Source organism: Larus michahellis, chromosome 1, assembly GCF_964199755.1.
Source record: "Larus michahellis chromosome 1, bLarMic1.1, whole genome shotgun sequence".
NCBI classification, from domain to species: domain Eukaryota; kingdom Metazoa; phylum Chordata; class Aves; order Charadriiformes; family Laridae; genus Larus; species Larus michahellis.
In genome coordinates, this window is record NC_133896.1 from 3,623,043 (window position 1) to 3,642,553 (window position 19,511).

Genomic DNA, 19,511 nt, shown 5'->3' on the forward strand with positions numbered 1-19,511 from the left:
CACCACTACACCTTCTTTTATGCAGGGTAGTGACATTAGTCATACGAGAAAAAAAGTCCTCTTTTGACCTGCTATGAGATGTACTGCCAATGCTCGCAAGCTCTTTCAAGCATAGGTGAGCCCTAATTAACCACAGACCTACCTTACTAGACACCTAACTTATTAGAACAAGTGAAAACCATTTGGTGGCAAGTTTAATACCACAAGACAGAACGGAAATATTCCATGGGGAAAGCAGTTCTCTTACAAAATGTGTCTAAAACGTAAGGAAATAAAATAAAATCTGGGAATTTTACCCTATATTTCTGTCTTCATTTTGAGTAGTTTGCATGTGGTATGGTGATATATTCTAGCCTTCCAGCGTCATTCATAGAAAGTGTTTTATCAGGAGAAGATTAACTGATGTCAGCAAAATAAGTATTTCAAACAGAATAGATATTTATTAATCATTCAGAATAAAAATATTTTGGAATTGCCATTTTGGGAAAATAGTTCAAGTTTTCAGCGTTGAGCCCCCAGCTGATACAATTGGTATTATATTAGTTTCTCCTGGAATAGAAATTCCATTTTCGTTCTGATTTTTTAAGACACTTTCTTCGTTTCCTGGAAAATAACCACAAATGCCTCTCTCTTACTTTCTCTTTTTATCCATTTTCTACCTGTCTATCTATCTCATCCAAAGGTCAAATCTCCAGCCAACCCAAATAATCATTTCACCTGTCAGATTTATGAATGTTGTGCTATTTTCTTTTTAGGATTTAACTATCTTCTTGACTTTTGGAGTAGGAATAAGCCTGCTACAGTTCTGATTTTGTTAGCTCTAGAGGTATTTAGACCTGAGACCAGGCCATTGCAGGGGTGTTGTGCTGCAGAGGTGGTGTCTACGCTACACAACTCTACAGGTCCAGGCACTTGCCTGTGATCATCTGTGCTATTAAATTATTAACCTTTCTGGGTTCCCTGTACAGTCAGAGCAAAGACACGCTCATTCACAACACCTAAAATTAAATATCCTAAAATAAAATATCCCCTAGAGGTGCCAGCATCTCTCACCATTTATTAAAGATGGACCTGCTAAAAATTGGCTTCTGGGTGGAAATTAGGCTAACCCTGGTGCCAGACTCAGTGCTGGGAAGCAGTCAAGAGCAGCCCTGCTTGTGCCAGTGCCTCGACTTTCCCTGCCAGTCCGACTGCTATGCAAGGGTCTAGCTGCCAGCCCTAGATTCCCAGTTGGCAGAGCCGTCGGCCGGCGGGTATGGACCTCAGACAGGGAATTCCCCCTTCCTCACTGTGGAGAGAGCCTTGCCAGAGTTGGCAGATGGCAGATCATGGCATCCTGAATGGGCAGCAGGGAATACCCTTGGAAAGCAACGTTTGAAGCCCCTTTCAACTGTCCAGTTGTATGGCAAAGCATTTTGGGCTCAGGGAATAATTGGAAGGGCAGAACGGAGATAATTTAGGGCCAGCCCCTTGATTTCGGTGTTGTTTCAGTGTTGAGGAGACTAATCCAATGCTAATTTCTACCCGGCTCTCGACAAGGGTGATGGATGCGATGCAGAGTGCTTTCCTGCCTACGTACCCTCTTTGCATTGGCCAGAAACAGTGCAGATGGACAACTCTGGGTGCAGGGTGAAGCTCTGCAATGGAAGGGAGAGGTGAGCTCTGGAGTCCAGGTGGTGCTTTGGCTCAGCTGCCCACCACAGCTGCTGCTGAGCAAGACACAGAAATTCTATCCCTGCTAGGGTCTGGTGATGGTCCAGACTTGGATGCAAACATCATACAAGCACCCACCAGGACTGTTGGGATAGCCGCTCATCTCAAGCTGGGGATCAGGAGTTTCCCAGTCAAGAGTTCTCCAACCCACAAATAAGCCATCTGTCCTTCCCCTGGCCCCACCTCTCCAGCTTTTTTTTTTTTTCAGGTGGACATTTTCAGCTGAGTTTGTGATGCATGACCATTATCTATCTCCAGAATAGATCAAAAGCTCCATGTGCTTTGAGCTGGGAATTTAGGGTTTACAGTACCTGGTTGATGTCATTCGTGTCCTTTTCTTGTTCTGTCTCCCATTTCTTTCCACCGTGTCCCACTCCTGCCTTTCCATGGCTCATGTCTATAAAGTTCAGAATTCAGCTGCAGCACCAAAACCCCCTGCTACTACCTAGAAAATATCTCCTACTCATCTTTGGATGTTTTACAAGTAGACAAAAGAGAGGAAAAGGGATTTTGGGCAGAATTTTGGGTACTCTGAGGTTGGGACATGTGTGACATATATTTGCAAGGGGCTGGTCCTAGTGATGTATCTGGAGTAGGCTTGATGCCTCAGTTGTTCAGCGTTCATAATTGTGAGTGTCTCTAGTGGTCACAAAGAGACCTGATATGCCTCTTCTTTCACCTGCAAGGATGCTGACGTCTTTACGTAGGTCGTTTGATTGTTCTCCTTTTTCTTGGTTTGTTTCTGCAGATCAATCCAGTGACAGGCCCTCGTGAAGGAGGGACGAAAGTGACCATTCGCGGGGAGAATCTGGGGCTGGAGTTCAGAGATATTGCGTCTCATGTCAAAGTGGCCGGAGTGGAATGCAAACCGTTGGTGGAAGGGTACATCCCAGCAGAGCAGTAAGTTGGGTGTGTGGCAGACAGTGGGCCACAGCACACCTAATAACAGTCATTGCTACCTGTAGGGTCTTCTAAGGAGGCCCACCCAACCTTGGAAGTGAGAAATGGAAGATGCCATTCCTCACTTACAGCTCAGGAGTTAATAAACCATTTATTACTGTGTTTGTATTGCATATTTAAGTAATCCTCGTGACATAAACCCTAAAGTTATCATTCATCTTTCATATAACAGCCACCAGGAGGGTGTTCAATTCCAGTTTGTGGGGCAACAGTCCCAAGAAACTGCCTATCCCATGCTGGAGTAATCATTAAGCCTTACATCTGCAAAGTTGTCCACCATGCAAGGCTGGAGGACAGAGGTCCTCCTGGGGTCAGACCTCAGCCCAGCATTTCTGTGTATGTTAAAGTGAATCTATGTTGATTTACACCAACTGAGCATTTGCCCCACTGAGTGCCAACAGCCAAAAGCCACCGCTCTTTAAAGAATAATTTATTCCACAATTTGGATCCTAGATTGGAAAGAAGAGGGTGGGTGAAGTCTGCAGTCCATTTCCCAGAAGCGTGGGTTGTTTGCTCCAGTTCCATCTTACCCAGACCACCAAACCATCCCTCAAACTTTGCTTCTGGTTCATATTTTCTTCACAGAATAGTATGTGAGATGGGGGAGGCCAAGCCCAGTCAGCATGCCGGATTCGTGGAAATCTGCGTGGCTGAGTGCAAACCAGAGTTCATGGCCAGGTCTTCACAGCTCTACTACTTTATGGTAAGCTCCCATGAGAAGTTGTCCTTGGCCCTGAAGGTCCTTGGGCCTTGTTTCACTTTGCTGCATCTATCCATTGTCCTTGACCATATTCAGCCTCTGCGCTCTTCACTGCTGTCCAGAGAACACCAATTTGTTCCTTCCATTTCCTTTCGAAATCTCGTTATGAGCAAAAATAGCCTGCCTAATTAATGTTTTAACAATCTAATAATAGTCCAAATTATTAGTCCAGTTTCAGTTACATACAGCCATGGTCCAAATTAGTACAGAAAATCCTCATTAATAGTTAAAAATGCCATATAGGAAAGAGAAAAGAAAAAGGAAAAGAAAAAAAAAGAGAAAAAAACTTTCCTTGGATCTTACTTTTCCCGGGTGTGATGGTCACCCTACCAGCATCATTCCAGGCCCTACAATAGAAGGCACCAGTGTCCTACAGAGGAAACATTGGGGTTACCACTAGTCATTACCACTCTGAGCTCTTCAGCGGGAGAAGTGTGATGTCCATGGTGCAGTTTCTTCCTCCTCATTCTTGGGACCACCTGGGGGTGTCTTCATCCCCCCTCTCCCCACCATCTGCTCCCTTCTCCCCGGTCCCCAGCCCCACTGGCAGAGCTGCCCAGCGCCCAGCCCGGCCACACAAAGGGCTGGTGTTTGCTGGGCAGTGCCTGCCCGGGGCGGCAGCCCTTGGCCATGCAGGGTGTCCCCAGCGCTGAGCTCAGGCAGGTCAGGCACGAGCTTTTGGCCCTGGGACACTTGTGATCAGAGGGACAGCCAGCTCAGGGCACGGCAAGCCCAGAGACATCCTGAGACCCTGCGGTGTTGGGTCAGTGCAAAGTCCATGGCCTTCTGCTAGCAAGGACAAAAATTCCCATTTACTGGGCCACAGGCAGTCACCACAGCAGTGACAGGTGCTTCTGCAAGATGTAGCATTCAAAGGGTGTTTCCTTTAGGTAGTCTTCTGCGTGTCTAGGAGAAGCAGTGCTGCACCCCAGCAGCACTATATCAGGAGGGACCATTTCACCAGGCAGGCTGCAGGTGAGCTGCAGAGTATGACTGGAGCTCAGTGCAATTGGGCAGCTGTTTTGGATGCTCCATGGCCTAAGCAAGATTGAACTTCAGTTAGCTTTTAAGGGTGATGCCTGCACACATAAGTAAGGGTGGGATCCCACTGCAATGCTCATGCTTGGAGGGAGAGGCTCAGGAGCAAATATCTGGTCTCAGGGTTGTGGTTGGCCAAGCCCAGCAGCTCTTGGGTCGTTACCCTCAGCTCAGCCCAGGTCTCTCTCAAGACTCAGATACAGGCCAGACATAAGTCCTAGATGTTCTTCTGAGCGTGCAGCTCTCCATGGGATTGGATGCCATAAATACCAACACCCTGGTTTGTTTTATATACCTTCCTCCTTCCTCCTGGCAGCGGGATGGATAGGTGGTTTGGAAAGAGGACTTAGCCATGAGGAATTTGGGGATGACATCAAAAGTCCCTAGGGATGGTGAGTGGTGGGATCTCATGCACAACTTCCACTCACTTCCCTGCAGCAGGCAGTACCCCTGAAAGAGGGAGATTCCTGCATCTCCGGCCCCACATGTGAGATATGTCCCAAGAAGACGAGGAAAGGGATTCCTATTTTGAGTAGCCACTCTTCGTAGGCTGCCTGGAGCCAGCGATGTCTGCTGATGGCACTCAGTGAGCAGCCACGCTCCCCTTTTTAGAGAGACTGCTGGGGCTGGCAACTTGGCTTGCTACACCGTCTGTCAGGGACATCAGCCTGCAAATCATTCAGAGGGGCTCTGGGCCTGATTCTGCACTGGTACAAGTTCAGCCTGAGGTTGTCACTTTGCCAAGGAAGAGTTGTGCAGAACCCAGCATATGTTGCACACTTGACTTGTTTTTTTGCTCCACTCTCCCCCTTTCTCCCGATGCTCCTTGTCCAAGAGACCTGCTTATTCCTCTAAGGCCCCTTGCTGGGGACATGCAAGCATTGCCTGGCCTTGGTCTGTGCAGATTTGTGCAGGTTTGAGATGAGAGGGTCTCTTTGTTCCCATCAAAAGCTCTTGACTCCTGCAAGGGAATGGGTCTTTTCTGAAATTATTCACATGCCCGAGCATTTTTTTATGGTAAAGGAAACTGGTAATAAAAGCAAATATCTTAGATTTCTCCCTTGAGCTACAGGAATTTCTCTATTCTCTGTATTTTCTGATGTCACTCAGGTGCTACAGGGGTGGGGGCAAAGAAACACCTTGAGAGATAACCCCCACTAGGCAGACAGAAGGGCTTTTTCCAGGACATTACACTTCAGCGTGTCACCTTTGCTACTCTTGGAATTACTGTCCGATTTTGATCATGCGTGTCCATCTGTGACAGCTTTTCCCTCCGCTTGCTGGCTTTCCGGATGCCAGCTCCCCCAGCCGTGCATGAGCGTGAAGTCAACAGGGTTTTCTCCACTGAGTACCTCGATACCTTTGTGCTAGACAGAAAAAAATACAGACGCTCTCCAACCTGCCCATCATATGCCCTCTGCCGTGTCCATTGCTTTCATAGCGGGAGCTGTGTTTGTTGGCACGGCTTGGCTTCCTCCAAAGCTTCTGCCAGGAGGGTAGAGATGTTATTGCAGGCATCACAACATGCAACGGTGGGTGGCAGCTTTAAGGGAAGGAAGATGTTGGAAAACTTAAGGAAGGGCATTGCAAGGGAGATAAATGTTGCTTTCTGACGCCTAGTAAATCCTCTGGAAAATTGCTTTTCAAAAGGTTTGAAAGAAAACACGGTCAAATTTGGCCAACAGCTTCAGTCTTCCCCTCTCCTGCGAGAAATGGAAGAGATGATATTTTGAACTCAACAGAGTGTTTAATTTCAGTGTTTTAAAAAGGAGGTAGCTTAGTTTAGAGATGCTAGAACAGTTCTTCTCCACATTTCTAACCAGAACTTTTAAATTCAAAATGCTGTTAGTTTGTTTTAAGCTCATCTATGACCAAAAATGCAAATTGCATTAGAGAGATCAATAAGCCAAAAGGGAAACAAAGCACTTGGTTGCAGGCTGAAATGAAATTTATGATGATCTAAATGAAAATAATATTTTTTTAAGTTGTTCATTTTGTTGCTATGATTATTGCCATGGTCTTTCAATGCAAAAAAATTTCCCTTCACTTTTCAATTCAGATGCTGAAGCAAGTTTGCCTTTGTTCTGGATTTGGATGGGGATATTATGGCTCAGTGCGGGTGATGTGGGTTACTCTGACTACATCTGTTCTGGGTCTGCTTCTAAGATCCTTGTCCCAGGAGAACATTTGCAACAGGTCTCCCTTCCATCTTTCCCATCATGCTGCTACTGTTATCATAGAATCATAGAATGGTTTGGGTTGGAAGGGACCTTAAAGATCATCAAGTTCCAACCCCCCTGCCATGGGCAGGGACACTCCCACTGGACCAGGTGGCTCCAAGCCCCGTCCAACCTGGCCTTGAACACCTCCAGGGATGGGGAAGCCACAGCTTCTCTGGCTAGCTTGCTCCAGTGCCTCACCACCCTCACAGGAAATAATTTCTTCCTGCTATTCAATCTAAATCTACTCTTCTTCAGTTTGAAACAGCTACCCCTTGTCCTATCATTACACTCCCTGATAAAGAGTCCCTCCCCATCCTTCCTGTAGGCCCCCTTTAGGTACTGGAAGGGGCTCTAAGGTCTCCCTGGAGCCTTCTCTTCTTCAGGCTGAACAACCCCAACTCTCTCATCCTGTCCTCATAGCAGAGGTGCTCCAGCTGTCTGGTCATCTTCATGGCCTATAGAAAGGAAACCCAGGTGCACAAGCTGTGTCTGAGTCACTTCTCGCTCTGCCCTTGTCCCCAGGAGGAATGAAGTGGGAACCAAGGTCTTGACATGTACCGTGAGGTCAGTTTAGACACAGCTCTGATGGCAACTTCTCTGTGGAGCGCTTGTGTGGAGGAGGCACTGCAGGAAAGTAAAGGGTTGAGGGGCAGAGGAAATTAGGCAAGTCTCTAGAAAGGTACAGAAGACTTCCTGGCCTCTTTCCCTCATTGTCACTGTCCACTTCAGCTTATTCCAGATCCACTAGACCCCCTTGCATTTTCCATCACCTTTCACCAGCAAGGAAATGGTAAACAGACCGGAGGCTGAGTTTTACTGCAAACATGACGTGCAATATTTATGAAGGCCACTGTGAATAATTAATGGTTTATCTCAACTTTGAAAACGTAGCCACAAACCCTTTTGTAAGATTGGCATGAGACAGGGCAGTGCTTTGCCAAGGACTATTACTGGTGTAGTTCTGGTCTGCGAGGATCCTCAGAAGGGCTTGGGCAGTTTATCTACCCATCGAGAAGTTGGACAAGGGCTTTGGGTCTTTAACTCAAGTGTCCCTTTCTGGTTTGTAAAGCACCAACCGTTTGTAAAGCACCTACCAGTGTCGTTGTGTAGGCTGTGTGCATCAAGTTGGTTATTCTCAACCCGTTTTCTCCCAGGTGGGCGGTCACCTCCCAGCAGCAGTCATCTTCTTGCTTTTTTTATTCCAATAATATCTGTTAGAGAGTATTCTCCCCCAAGAAAATATAAGAAACAGGGCATTTATTGTTGCTTAGTTTCTTCTTTCTTCTTGCATATCCTCCCAACCTTTAGCAATTAATAGGTGCGGGACTTCTTGAGGCAAAACACTTTCCAAGCTATCCTGTCAAAACCAGGCGAGTTTAAACACAAGAAGTGTCCAGCTCTGACAATAGATTTTTCTACAGAGCCGTCTGTCTGATTTTCATGTTCAGTTCTTTCTCCAAGTGCTAGCTTCATTTTGAACAAAAGCAAAGTGGAAACCTTGCCACTGTTTTTCAAAATGATTAGCCAGAGGGGGACAGGAACAGAGAGGACTGCATGCGTGTGAAAGAGGGAGCTGTGGTGTGTGTCAGGTGGTTTTATAAACATGGATTAATGGTCTCTAAAACTCAATAAGGTGACTGCGTGATGTACCTTCTTGTTCAGAGGAGCTGAGGAGAGCTTCAAGCATTTGTGTCATCATTCTTAAAGAGAGGGGGAAAAAAATAATCTTCATTTAAATGCATATAGTAGCTTTTCACTTGGGACTGAGTGGAAAGTTTTTCTATTAAAATGCAAATGAAAGAATAAACTGTAACTCCAAATTTCTCCCTGAAAATGGATGTCTCCTCTCTGCATTGTGGTTACAGGGTGATCTGTGCCTTCAGAGTGCAAGTATTTTATCTTGATTTTGGGAAGAAGGGAGAGCGGGAGAATGAGAAAAAGAGGTTTGAGATTTGGAGCCCCTAAAGGAATTGTGCCCCTTTTTGATATATTAACACAGCGCTGTGTTATGTTTGGAAAAGAGACTCAGAAAATCAGAAGAAAAAGGAAAAAGGTCTGGACAGTGCTCCTTTTGTGGCTGTAATATTTCAGAGTACATCTCACCATAAGCACTGCTGTGCTGTATCGGTGCAGGACACTCATGCAGTACTAGACTGCCTCGGCACCCAAGTCTGATAAAAAGAGAAAGATTTGAGGTCATACCTTGGGCATGTAGGAGAGGCAAAACACGAGCTCAGATGCTCTGCTGAACCACAGCTCTCCTCCTTCCCAGGGAAAAAGCCCATGAGCACAGGGGGAGGTTTTAGGCATCTCTCTGGAGCTACACAGCAGGTCCTATTCCCTTGTCAGATCAACAGGATTTAGAGTAATCTTTTCAGGATCCGATCATTTTCATCACTTGTGAGCTCCACAGTTTGGAGCCAGTTCAAGACCCAGGTTATCTTGCGAAGGTGGTGTTGCACGATGGCAAATAGACACCTGAGCCGTGTCAAATGAGTCAAATGGCTCCAGCTGCTCCAGATATGGAATTGCCTTTGGAAGAGCATTTCTGAGTGGGTATAAGGGCAGGCCAGATTTTGCAAGGGTGAGGAGACTAGACTTGGGGTTAGGTCTGAATTCATCCCAACAAACTCGGCATTCAAACAGGGTGTCTATGGTAGGACTGGTGACATCTTAGGCTCCTCTATTGGCCTGAAGATATGGTCGTCTTCTGAAATCCAGCTAGCATGTCATTAACCCCTGGGGGTGCCTACGTTTCTCCAGCACTAAAAGGAGAGAGGGAAGCTACCTCCGCTCCTCTGCTGTGTTTTCAACATAACCCTTTGCCTTCACAGACTCTGACACTCTCTGATCTCAAGCCGAAGCGGGGACCAGTGTCGGGTGGCACCCAGGTGACAATTACAGGCAACAACCTCAATGCCGGTAGCAATGTCATCGTGACCTTTGGGCGACAGCCCTGCCTCTTCTACAGGTACAGATGAGTCCTTCCTACTGTATGTGCCCAAGTCTGAAATATGTGAGCAGTTATAGTCAAGAGACTTCTTCTGCAGCCCAGACACCCTGTCCCCCAAGTGCCTCGTTTGCCTGTGGCCGTGTCTATTCAGCAATGGGACTTTTTCATTCTGCACTGTACGCAACCTTAGTGTGTGTGTTTTGGGGTGGGAGAATAGGATTTATTTGTTTTGATTCGTGTTTGATGTGTTTTTTTCTATGGCCCCTTGTCAAATTTCACTACAATTCTCCACGGTCCTATGCTGTGCTACTTGCTCTGGGAGTACATCGTTTAAAAGATTCATTTTCATGTCCTTGCTTTAGCAGAGACGACAAAGAAAATCTGACAACATCAGTTTTAAGTATTAAAACACCTCCCTTTTATCCCAGAATGGTCCTGTAGTGCTAAGAAATGGATGATTTGCAACATTTCAGCTCTGGGTTGGCTCCTGTTCAATTGCAGTTCAGAGAGGCTTAATGTCAGTGTTACCTGCTGAATGTTCCCTGATCCCTGTGAGAATGAGCCTGAATCCCGTTCCCAGGGGCTCCTGCAGCTCAAAACTCCCCAGCGCAACACATTTTGCTGCCAGTATCGTTGGAGGCTGAAGATGAAGTTGGCACATTTCTCCCAGCCTGTCCTTGGCAGAAGAAGGGCCCATTCACAGGAGACCTGAGACCACTGCCTTGGGGCAATGCCCTTGCCTCTCCTGGCTGTGGGGAACCTGTTTAGCTGCCTGTCATGACTGTGGCATGATCCAGCATCTATAATTCAGGAGGGTGAAGTCACAGCTTGTGATTAAAAAAGCCAAGTGGGAACCATAGCTGCTTGGGGTTGGTTACCGAAGAGACTGGCGAGTTTTAGGAGGGATGGAGCATGGTCTTTCAGGGTGTTGCAGTCAGTGAAGGTGAGTGCCACGCTGCAAGGGAAGGATGCACACTGCTTTATCATTTCTAGGAGTGTAAGGTGAGGCTGAGGGTGTTTGGAACCTGGCTTTTTGGCTCTTTATGGAAGGTAAGGGCCACTGCAAAATTCAGACCTGGAGCTGGTTTTGAAGCCTAAGGAAAGGAAAGCTTTCCTTTCCAAAAGGAAAGCTTTACACAGAATTCTCTTTGGGTATGATCATAAAATGCTTCCCACTACATTAGCACCTCCCATGCAAAGGTCCCAGGCACGCTGCAAACTGCACTTAAAGAAGGCTTACAGTCCTAACGCAGGGTAAACTTTATTATCCCAGACGGGAAAGCTGAGGTGCAAACACCCCTTTTTATGAGCTGCTGCTGCATAGGTCTGCAGGCAGGAAGGAAACAACCATCAAGTGTTTAATCCCACAGAAATACTTCTGGGGAGAGGTCTGGTTTGGACTTCTCTTGGGGTTCAGTTTTCACTCTGAGACCTGAGAAATGATGGCTCTTGTGGTTTTATTTAAACTAGTGAAAAGGCAATGTCATTTCCTCAGATAAAGGTGTCACACTATTCACAGCATATTCCTGTGGTGGTGAGTTTCGTCACTTCACAGTGCATAGGTTGAGGTGACAGAACATAAGAGTAAGTAGCTGGGCACCTGGTTTATATTTGCTTCTGCTCACAGGAGATCCACCAAGCACATTGTCTGTAACACCACTGCCTCAGATGAAGGCTTTGAGAAGGTGAAGGTGTCCGTGAGAGTGGACAAGGCCAAGATACATCAGGAGTTGCAATATGAATATGTAGAGGATCCAACCATCCTGAGGATTGAGCCTGAGTGGAGCATCTTCAGGTAAGCATCCCGTGGACACCCCCTACCACCTCCCATGGTTTTCTAATGCAGCACTGGGGTGCTCATATTGGTCCCTGATACAGAAAAGTACTTTCCAAGCATTGTGTTCACTAAGAAATAGATTTGTCCAGAGCTACTTCCCAGAGCCCAAGAGCATGAGGGCTGGTGGACTTGCCTCCTGGGAAGAGTAAAAGGCCAGCAGTGCATTATGCATTCATCGTAACACCTTGGGTGCTCCATGTGTATCTGTGCTCATGTGTACCCCAGGACAACATTTCCACAGAGTTTACTGAGGGATGGGCAGGAGCAGGGTCCTTTCTCCAAACAAACTCCATGTGGTCCAAACCTAAATGATCCTGCACCCCACCTTCACTAGCAGAGAAAGGTTCCTGGCTTAATGCAGCAATATCCAGCTGCCAGTGCTTACCAGAAGCTTGCCTTGGAGTCTTCAAGCTTTATTTACAAAGGTAGGTGCAGCAAGTCTCCAACCTAGTCTTGAAGCTCTCCTTCTTTATTGCAGCCCAGGGTTTAGCCCCAGCACGGGGATGCTCCCTGTCTGAGTAATATTACAGACCACTGGGGCTGGTTAAACTACACAGTTGTATCCATAAATGCTGCAATTCCTAGTGCTTCTGGTCTTTCTGACTGTCTTTCAGGCCTCATTGGGCTGAGTCCACAGCTTTGCATGGCAGCAGGACCAGTCATTGATCTTTTAAACCCAGGCATAAATGTCAGAACTGTGCTTAGAGAAATGAATCTCCTTGGGTGTGAAAGCAGCAATTCCTACTTTTCCCACAGCCTTCATGGACTTGCTGGTTTAGGACTAAGCCTTGCTTGTTTCACTGTGGTGCCTGAAAGCCCCAGGGCTGTCTCCTGAGATGAAACACAAAGGGAGACCTGGTCCCTGCCCTCTCAAACAGCCTTCCTCCTCGTTAGGCATCCCTTTTTCTCTTCACCCCATTGATGCTGCTTTGGTGAATTCAGAGGGTTCACATGAAGGTGTCTGAGAGGAGCATTTGCCCTGGTTGTGGAAGGCATCAAAGCTCTCAGAAGCCTGCAGAAATGGCCTCGGGAAGAGAGAAATTGGTCATTAAATGCACTGGTATTTCCTTGAAAAGATACAAAATAAGAAATCTTAGTCTCCCCTCATTCATCGGTGGCAGCTCTCTGCTTCCCTGTCAAACTGGACTGATTGGAGTATCTGGGGATTAGGAGCAGGGCTTGTAAATCCCCCCACTTCAGCTCCCATCCAGAAGATGTTTTCACAAATCAATTAGTGCCTTTAATTACCGTGAAGGAATTTGCCGATTTAGCCGGATTGAATCTTTGCACATTGGGCTTGAAGCTTTAGTGTCTGGATTTTCCGTTTGGGGTTTTTATTTTCAATCAGAGTTCAGGTTATCAGTGAAATGAGAAATCGCTTTACTCCCTTCCTTATTAAAGTGAGTTCAGTGCTGGTTAAAAGGTGCAAGATTGACAGCCTGGGAGAATGAATTCCCCTATTATCCCCAGGAAAGTTGCAGCCTGGGGATTTTCCTCCGCCTGGCTTCAGGTCTGGCTGGGAGGTGAGAGGAGAAGTTCACCAGAGCCCGTTTGCTCTTTGGTTTCTCTGCTGAAGCTGCCAGCAGGAGATGAAGAAGCAGCTAAGGAGATGCTTCAGGTGTATTGACAAAGCTTTGCCAAGGCCGGGGGTGCAGAGACTCTGCATCCCATTGCTTGCTGCCTCGGACCTCCCATCCCACCTCCCAGCATAAAGAAAATTAAGAAGTGCTTGCTTAGTGGCTATGTACCTGCTAGGATGGATGACTAGGACTCTACCAGTCTCATTATTCAGGTACAACCTCTACCCTTTGCTTTCTTCAGTGTCTCTGAAATGAGAAAGCACCCACTTGAGCATTAATGGGTACCTAATTTTAACCAGACCTACCCACTTTCATCCTCTTTCTTATAGAATCATAAAATCATAGAATTGCCTAGGTTGGAAGGGACCTTTCAGATCATCTAGTCCCACCATCAACCTAACTCTGACAAAAACCGTCACTAAACCATATCTCTAAGCATCATGTCTACCCGCCTTTTGAATACTCTGGGGATGATGCCTCAACCGCTTCCCTGGGCAGCCCGTTCCAATGCTTAACCCTTTCAGTGTAAAAATTTTTCCTAATATCCAATCTAAACCTCTCCTGGTGCAACTTGAGGCCGTTTCCTCTTGTCCTGTCACCTGTTACTTGTACACTTTTGAATCACTCCCAACATGCATAATCTTGGAGGAGGGCACAGAGAGAGAAGATGCAAAATCCAGCTTTACTGCTGTGGCTCAGGGTGTCAGGGACAGTTTTAAGCGCTATAACTCTTAGCTGTGGAGCTCCGTCCAGCAGCTCATAATGGAGACGAGTGTTAGAGTAAGGCCTCCAGACAGAGTTGGATGAAAGCGCAGCCAGCTCCAGCCCTGAGAATCAAGCAAGAAATAAGTTAATCAAGACACGTGGATCTGGAGATAGACTGAGGAGGCTGTTCCTCAGTATATTTGTTATGCGGTATGATTCATTACAGCAAATCCACTGTGCTTCTCTGATTCATCACTCCTGGCTGGGGGGCTAAGCTGTTTTGAGGGATAGATGATTGCTACTAAACCAGCTTTGCAAAATTAGCAAATGAATGTACCGAGCCTGGCTTAAAACCTTCTCAAGTGCCATTTTCCAAGACAATAAAGGAAAGATTACTGCTAATTTACTCCCATAGCCAAAAAAAAAAAAAAAAAAAAAAGTAACGCTGGGCTGGCAGGTAACTAGAATTTTATGAGGCTCCATTAATACTTTTGATCTGGGTTTGATTTGAGTTACATCCAGCAATTATCTGACTCTGGAGCTAGAAAATTATGCTCAGGGTTTTTGGGACAATAAGGAGTTAAATTAAGAAAGCTGGTAGTCCTGGCGCCTCTGTTGTTTTTGCTGGGCAGCAGCAGCGTGTCTCCAGGCTCTGATCCAACCTGGGCGAGAAGTGGCTGTGACCATGAATTCACCTGCAAACGCAAAAGGCAGTGGCTGGTGGTTTTCATGCACAGGCAAACAACAGTTGTATTTCCTTGATTTGCAAGCCAGAGAGGGTTTTGGGGTGATTTAGTGTCTTCAGCAAACACAACTGCTTTGGCTTTGTTTTTCAAAGAAAAGGCCCCTCTCTGATCTGGTGCTGTGGCTGTGCTTAATAACTGTGGTCTGAGCCTGCAAGCTTGGTTTCCAACCCAAATACAGAATTTTTAACACATGGGTTTAAAACTGTGTGCACAGACTTGGTTGATTAAATAAAAGGATTTATGTATGTATACGCACACTCATATATCTGTATGTATGCGCACACATTTGATACCCCTGGAACATGTAAAACTTTCAGCTGAGCAAAGATACAAAATCCCTTCCAGTTTGAATCAGCAGAGATTCTTCATAATAATAAATAATAGTAAAAATTATAAAGGCCCACATCCAAAAATCCAGAAGAACCAGGAGAGCAGAGAAAGAACAACTTGCTTTATACACTTCTCTTATGCTGAGTTTCTGCTGAGTGAGATAAGGAATACTTAACGTGAAGCTGAATTTTTGGGGAGAGGGTATTTTTTTCTGTAAGGCTGGGAGGGGATCCTCTGTTGTAAGAGGATATGTGACTTCAGAAGAGATCCCCTGTGCATTCAGGAGAGCTCAACCATCCAAGCGGATTTTACGGAAATGGCAAAATGTGCTTTTGTCCCATAAAATTTCCCATTAGAAATTTCCCATCACAACTGATGGTTTCAGACAGCAAGAACTTGAGATGCTCTGCAAAACTCAAGGTCAAGTGTTGTCCTAACCGTGGATCAGTTCATACAAGCATTGCTTGAATGAAAGACCATAAGGAACCTCTCAGAGAAGGGTCACAGGAGCACCTACCAAAAGATGTGGTTGTGACAATGTTCTTTGGCAGAGCTCATGGCTTCAAATTTACAGGTTTCTTGGTCACATAGGCTATGCTTAAACTAGTAAGTACTTAATTCAGGTCTATTCTTTGGTCCTGAAGCCAGCGAGCATGCATAGCCCTCATCCATACCACCAATCATCTTTCCTCCTTACAAGACAGTTTAGCTTCCTCTCTCCTGCTTGTTGGGAGTGCTCCCTGGCCCTTGCTATCCCTTGAACCATGACCAGGCATAGCCTGGGGTGCTGCTAACACCTTATCGGCATCGATGGCCTCCAGCCAGTGTTTGAGCTGGTGTCCTGGCCGTTTGGCTTATCAGTGTGGGTGTAAATAAAGGGGCTGAAGCGCAGCCCCAGCTCGCTGCAGTCAGTTCACTGAGACCCGATAGCTACACTGCTCAGCAGAGATGTATATCTGCATTCATTCCTACCTGCCCCATCTGATTAATAATGGAAGATAAATGAGGAACGTGGGAAACAAAGGTCAGAAATGGAGGAGATCTGTTGGTCAATACAGGCTTCTTCTTCCAGCATGTTGGTTCCCTGGTGTTTTCTCATTTATAATGCGCTTGTCTCACCTTTCATGTGTGCGTAGGTTTACCTGGAGGCAGGAAAGGGGTTCTGAGCTCTCTTTTCCCAATCCCACTGATTTCCGCGTGACCTCCCATTCTCAGCAGAACACTCCGGGAAACAAATTGCAGCCTGGACAGTTTCCAAGGGAAGTTATGGAGGCAGGTGCTGAAACTGATGTGAGCGCTTCTCACCCTGGGAAACCCTTAGAGACGGGGCTGTCCGTTGATGACATTTTCTCATCCTGCCCTGGCTGTGTGAGCCCTGACAGCTGAAGGTTTTTTGTTTTCTCGGATTACTCTTCCCCCTTCAGCCCTTGCATCATGTTGCCTCCGCCACTGTGCTGCAAAGGGAGAGCTCACCCTGGTAGAGCAATGCTGTTTCGATTTGGGATGGCCAAAGATGCCCGTGGTGAACCCTTCCCCTTGATGCGGCTTTCAGGGCCAACCCATGCATCAGCTCCTACTGAAGCCTGGGAATGCTCCTTTGCAGTTTCCTTCCTCCCTCCTGTCCGCTCCCTGAAGTCCCACAAACAGCACTGCTGGCTGCAGCTGGAGGAGGCAAAGGAAAGGAAAGAAGGGTGTTTCTGAAAGCTGTTTCCTTCTGCCCTTCTAATCCACACTCGTGAGACCCCACCTGCAGTACCGTGTCCAGCCCAACATAAGAAGGACATGGACCTGTTGGAGCGGGTCCAGAGGAGGCCATGAAGACGACCAGAGGGCTGGAGCCCCTCTGCTGTGAGGACAGGCTGAGAGAGTTGGGGGGGTTCAGCCTGGAGAAGAGAAGGCTCCGAGGAGACATTCCGGCCCCTAAAGGGGCTACAGGAAAGTTGGGGAGGGACTCTGGATCGGGGAGTGTAGCAATAGGATGAAGGGTAATGGAATTAAACTGCAAGAGGGGAGATTTTGTTTAAATATCAGGAAGAAATTCTTTCCTGTGAGGGTGGTGAGCCCCTGGCCCAGGTTGCCCAGAGAAGCTGTGGCTGTCCCATCCCTGGAGGGGTTCAAGGCCAGGTTGGACGGGGCTTGGAGCAACCTGGTCTAATGGGAGGTGTCCCTGCCCTGGACAGGGGGGTGGAACTAGATGACCTTTAAAGGTCCCTTCCAACCTAAACCATTGTATGATTTTATGATAGTGATTGCAGGGAATGAAAGGGCTCTGTCTACATCTCCCCATCTTAAGCTGGGCTGAGAGAGATGTTATAAAAGTGAGAAAATCTACCAGATGCAGGGTCATGGCTTGTATGAATTGGCTTTCTCGGGAAATCAGTCCTTGTCTGAGCAAAGGGAGTCAGTGACTGGAAAGCTTGGTTCTGTCATATGTTGGATCTAACACATGTGGCAGAGCTTATCTGCCTGGGTGACCAAATGGAAACCAAGAAAACGCTTTATGCACACCAAGGCTGAAGACTTTGTCTCTTTCTTCTAGATGCTGCAGGACCAGGTTCCCTGACAGCACTGAAGTGTGTTCACTGGGGTGACATTATCTTATTCAGTGTGCTGTTTTTATAGCAGGTTTAATATGCAAGATGAGACTACAGCCTTCAGTGAAGGTAGCACTGAGTCCTCAAGAGCTGCTTGCACAGGACAGTATCTATAAGGGGTTTTTGGGCTCCCTTCCTTAAGTGATAAAGGAAATATAGTCTGTGGGTCATTCTGAAGAGCCCCTGTTAAATTTCCCACTATTCTTCTCATTACTGAAGCTTGTGATTGCTGAGCCCTAACAATGAAAAACACCCAGATGTTGCTTGATGTGACAGTTTTAGCAAGCATGTGTTTTTACTTATTTCTCCCCTTATGAATGAATGAAAAATTATTTACTTTGTTTTGTTTTTCCTTCCCTTCCGATGGGACTGTGAGATGGGGTCAGACATTTTGCAATCAACATTTAGGAACGCAGATCACCTGTTGCTGGTGCAATCAGTCTTGATATCTATCAGCTGGGTTCACGCTTTTCTTCCATTTCTTCTTCTCTAGTGGCAACACACCCATTGCTGTGTGGGGAACTCACCTAGACCTCATCCAAAACCCTCAGATCCGAGCAAAGCATGGTGGAAAGGAACATGTCAACGTGAGTATGCCTGCTGAGCTGGGAAGGGGACATGTCCAAGGTGGTGATAGGGGTTGGCTAACAGCCCTGGAGGTTTAAAACTCCTATTGCATCCAGAAAAGAGGGCGCAACTTGCTTTCAGAAAGGTTACCCGATCCATGCTCCATAGATTACCCTATCCAGTGCTCCATAAAGGATCACTGGACCAAAGAGGGAACAGAGAGAGGCGTTGTGAAGAGTCATTCAGCCTGTTTCTTCTATTAGCTCAAGGATACCTGTCCTCTCTCTTGGCCCACGTATAACCTGTTATGTATCAGCCATGCCTGTGCGTAAGTAGACCCAAATTCAAGTTGTTAATGGGGTGTGCTGGGATCAGGAGGGACTGTGAATAATACTCTTGGGTACTACTGTGTACACTCCCTGGTCTATTTGGGATCCTGAAGAGCGTATCCAGGTTTAACCGGTTAGATTCACAGCCTAATTTAACTCTCAGTGACCACTGAGGAGTCAGAAAGATCTTTGTGGAAGCCAGCAGAGCTTTATCAAGGCCTGGGAGGACAATTTACTCAGAAGGAGACAATTACCAGTTGCTGCTGAGCAGCTCCAGGCAGATCTGAAAAGGTGAGAGTTTAGCACCTCCAATTAGGAGACTCAGGAACAGGCAGCACCTGCTGGCACCTACGGTAGGTTGGGGGATGAGGCCATGCAACAGCATCCGGAAAGGTGTTGGCTGTGTATGGGCACTTCCTCGGGAGCATCCCAGAAGAAGAAGCTCCAAAAGTAAAAAATACAGAGGGACTAGTTGGAGTGGTGGCAGAAAGTTCGGATCCTCCGTGTTTCTCAGATTTTAAGATAAATCCATGGGCTTTCCACCCAAGGCTCTCAAAGCACTTCACAGACATTTAAAATCATCTACTGCCACATGACTAGTAGTGAAACTGTGGTAGGTCCAAAAAGATAATGGAGGAATATATGGTATAGATTGAGACACCTAAATTTTGGTCTTATCCCAGCTCTGCCACGAACTAATATCTCCCTTCATAAAGCCAAATCTAAAGTAATTTTGTCACCACTCACACCCCATCAGATTCAGGAAATATCTGTTGAGATTGGTTTCTGAATCTGATGTGAATCTCGACTGACAACGTCCCAGTCCCTCATGAACTCTGGGAAAACCCTGGTCCGACTGATTATGCATATCCATAGGTGTGTTTTTGTAATGTAGTTGTATTTCCTGGTACAGCGCAGCTGAACACTTATTTAGCTTTCCTGCAGAATTAGAAGCCTGCATGACTTCATCTTATTCTTCCAGCAGACTCCAGCTCTTGCCTGACACAGTGGTCTCAAACAATCATGCCATTGTGCAGATGATGAAGCCTATTCATCATCTCACACATGTTCATGTAGAACTGCCCATCGGTTTTGCGCTGGGAAGTACTCCGATGCCTTTTCCTTGTAAGAGCTGTTACAGCAGAGAACATCTGACTGACTTTACAATACAAAACCA

The 19,511-nt window shown here is 46.6% G+C and overlaps 1 protein-coding gene across 3 annotated transcripts in view; it reads left to right on the forward strand.

Moving 5' to 3' along the window:
- Positions 1-19,511, forward strand: part of PLXNA4 (plexin A4) — a 472,240-nt gene that overhangs the window by 396,352 nt on the left and 56,377 nt on the right. For all 3 annotated transcript variants that reach the window (XM_074573192.1, XM_074573194.1, XM_074573193.1), the window contains exons 13-17: positions 2,462-2,613; positions 3,259-3,376; positions 9,528-9,664; positions 11,274-11,441; positions 17,932-18,025. In XM_074573192.1, coding sequence (XP_074429293.1) covers positions 2,462-2,613; positions 3,259-3,376; positions 9,528-9,664; positions 11,274-11,441; positions 17,932-18,025 — 669 coding nt within the window. The remainder of the gene's footprint in view (positions 1-2,461; positions 2,614-3,258; positions 3,377-9,527; positions 9,665-11,273; positions 11,442-17,931; positions 18,026-19,511) is intronic.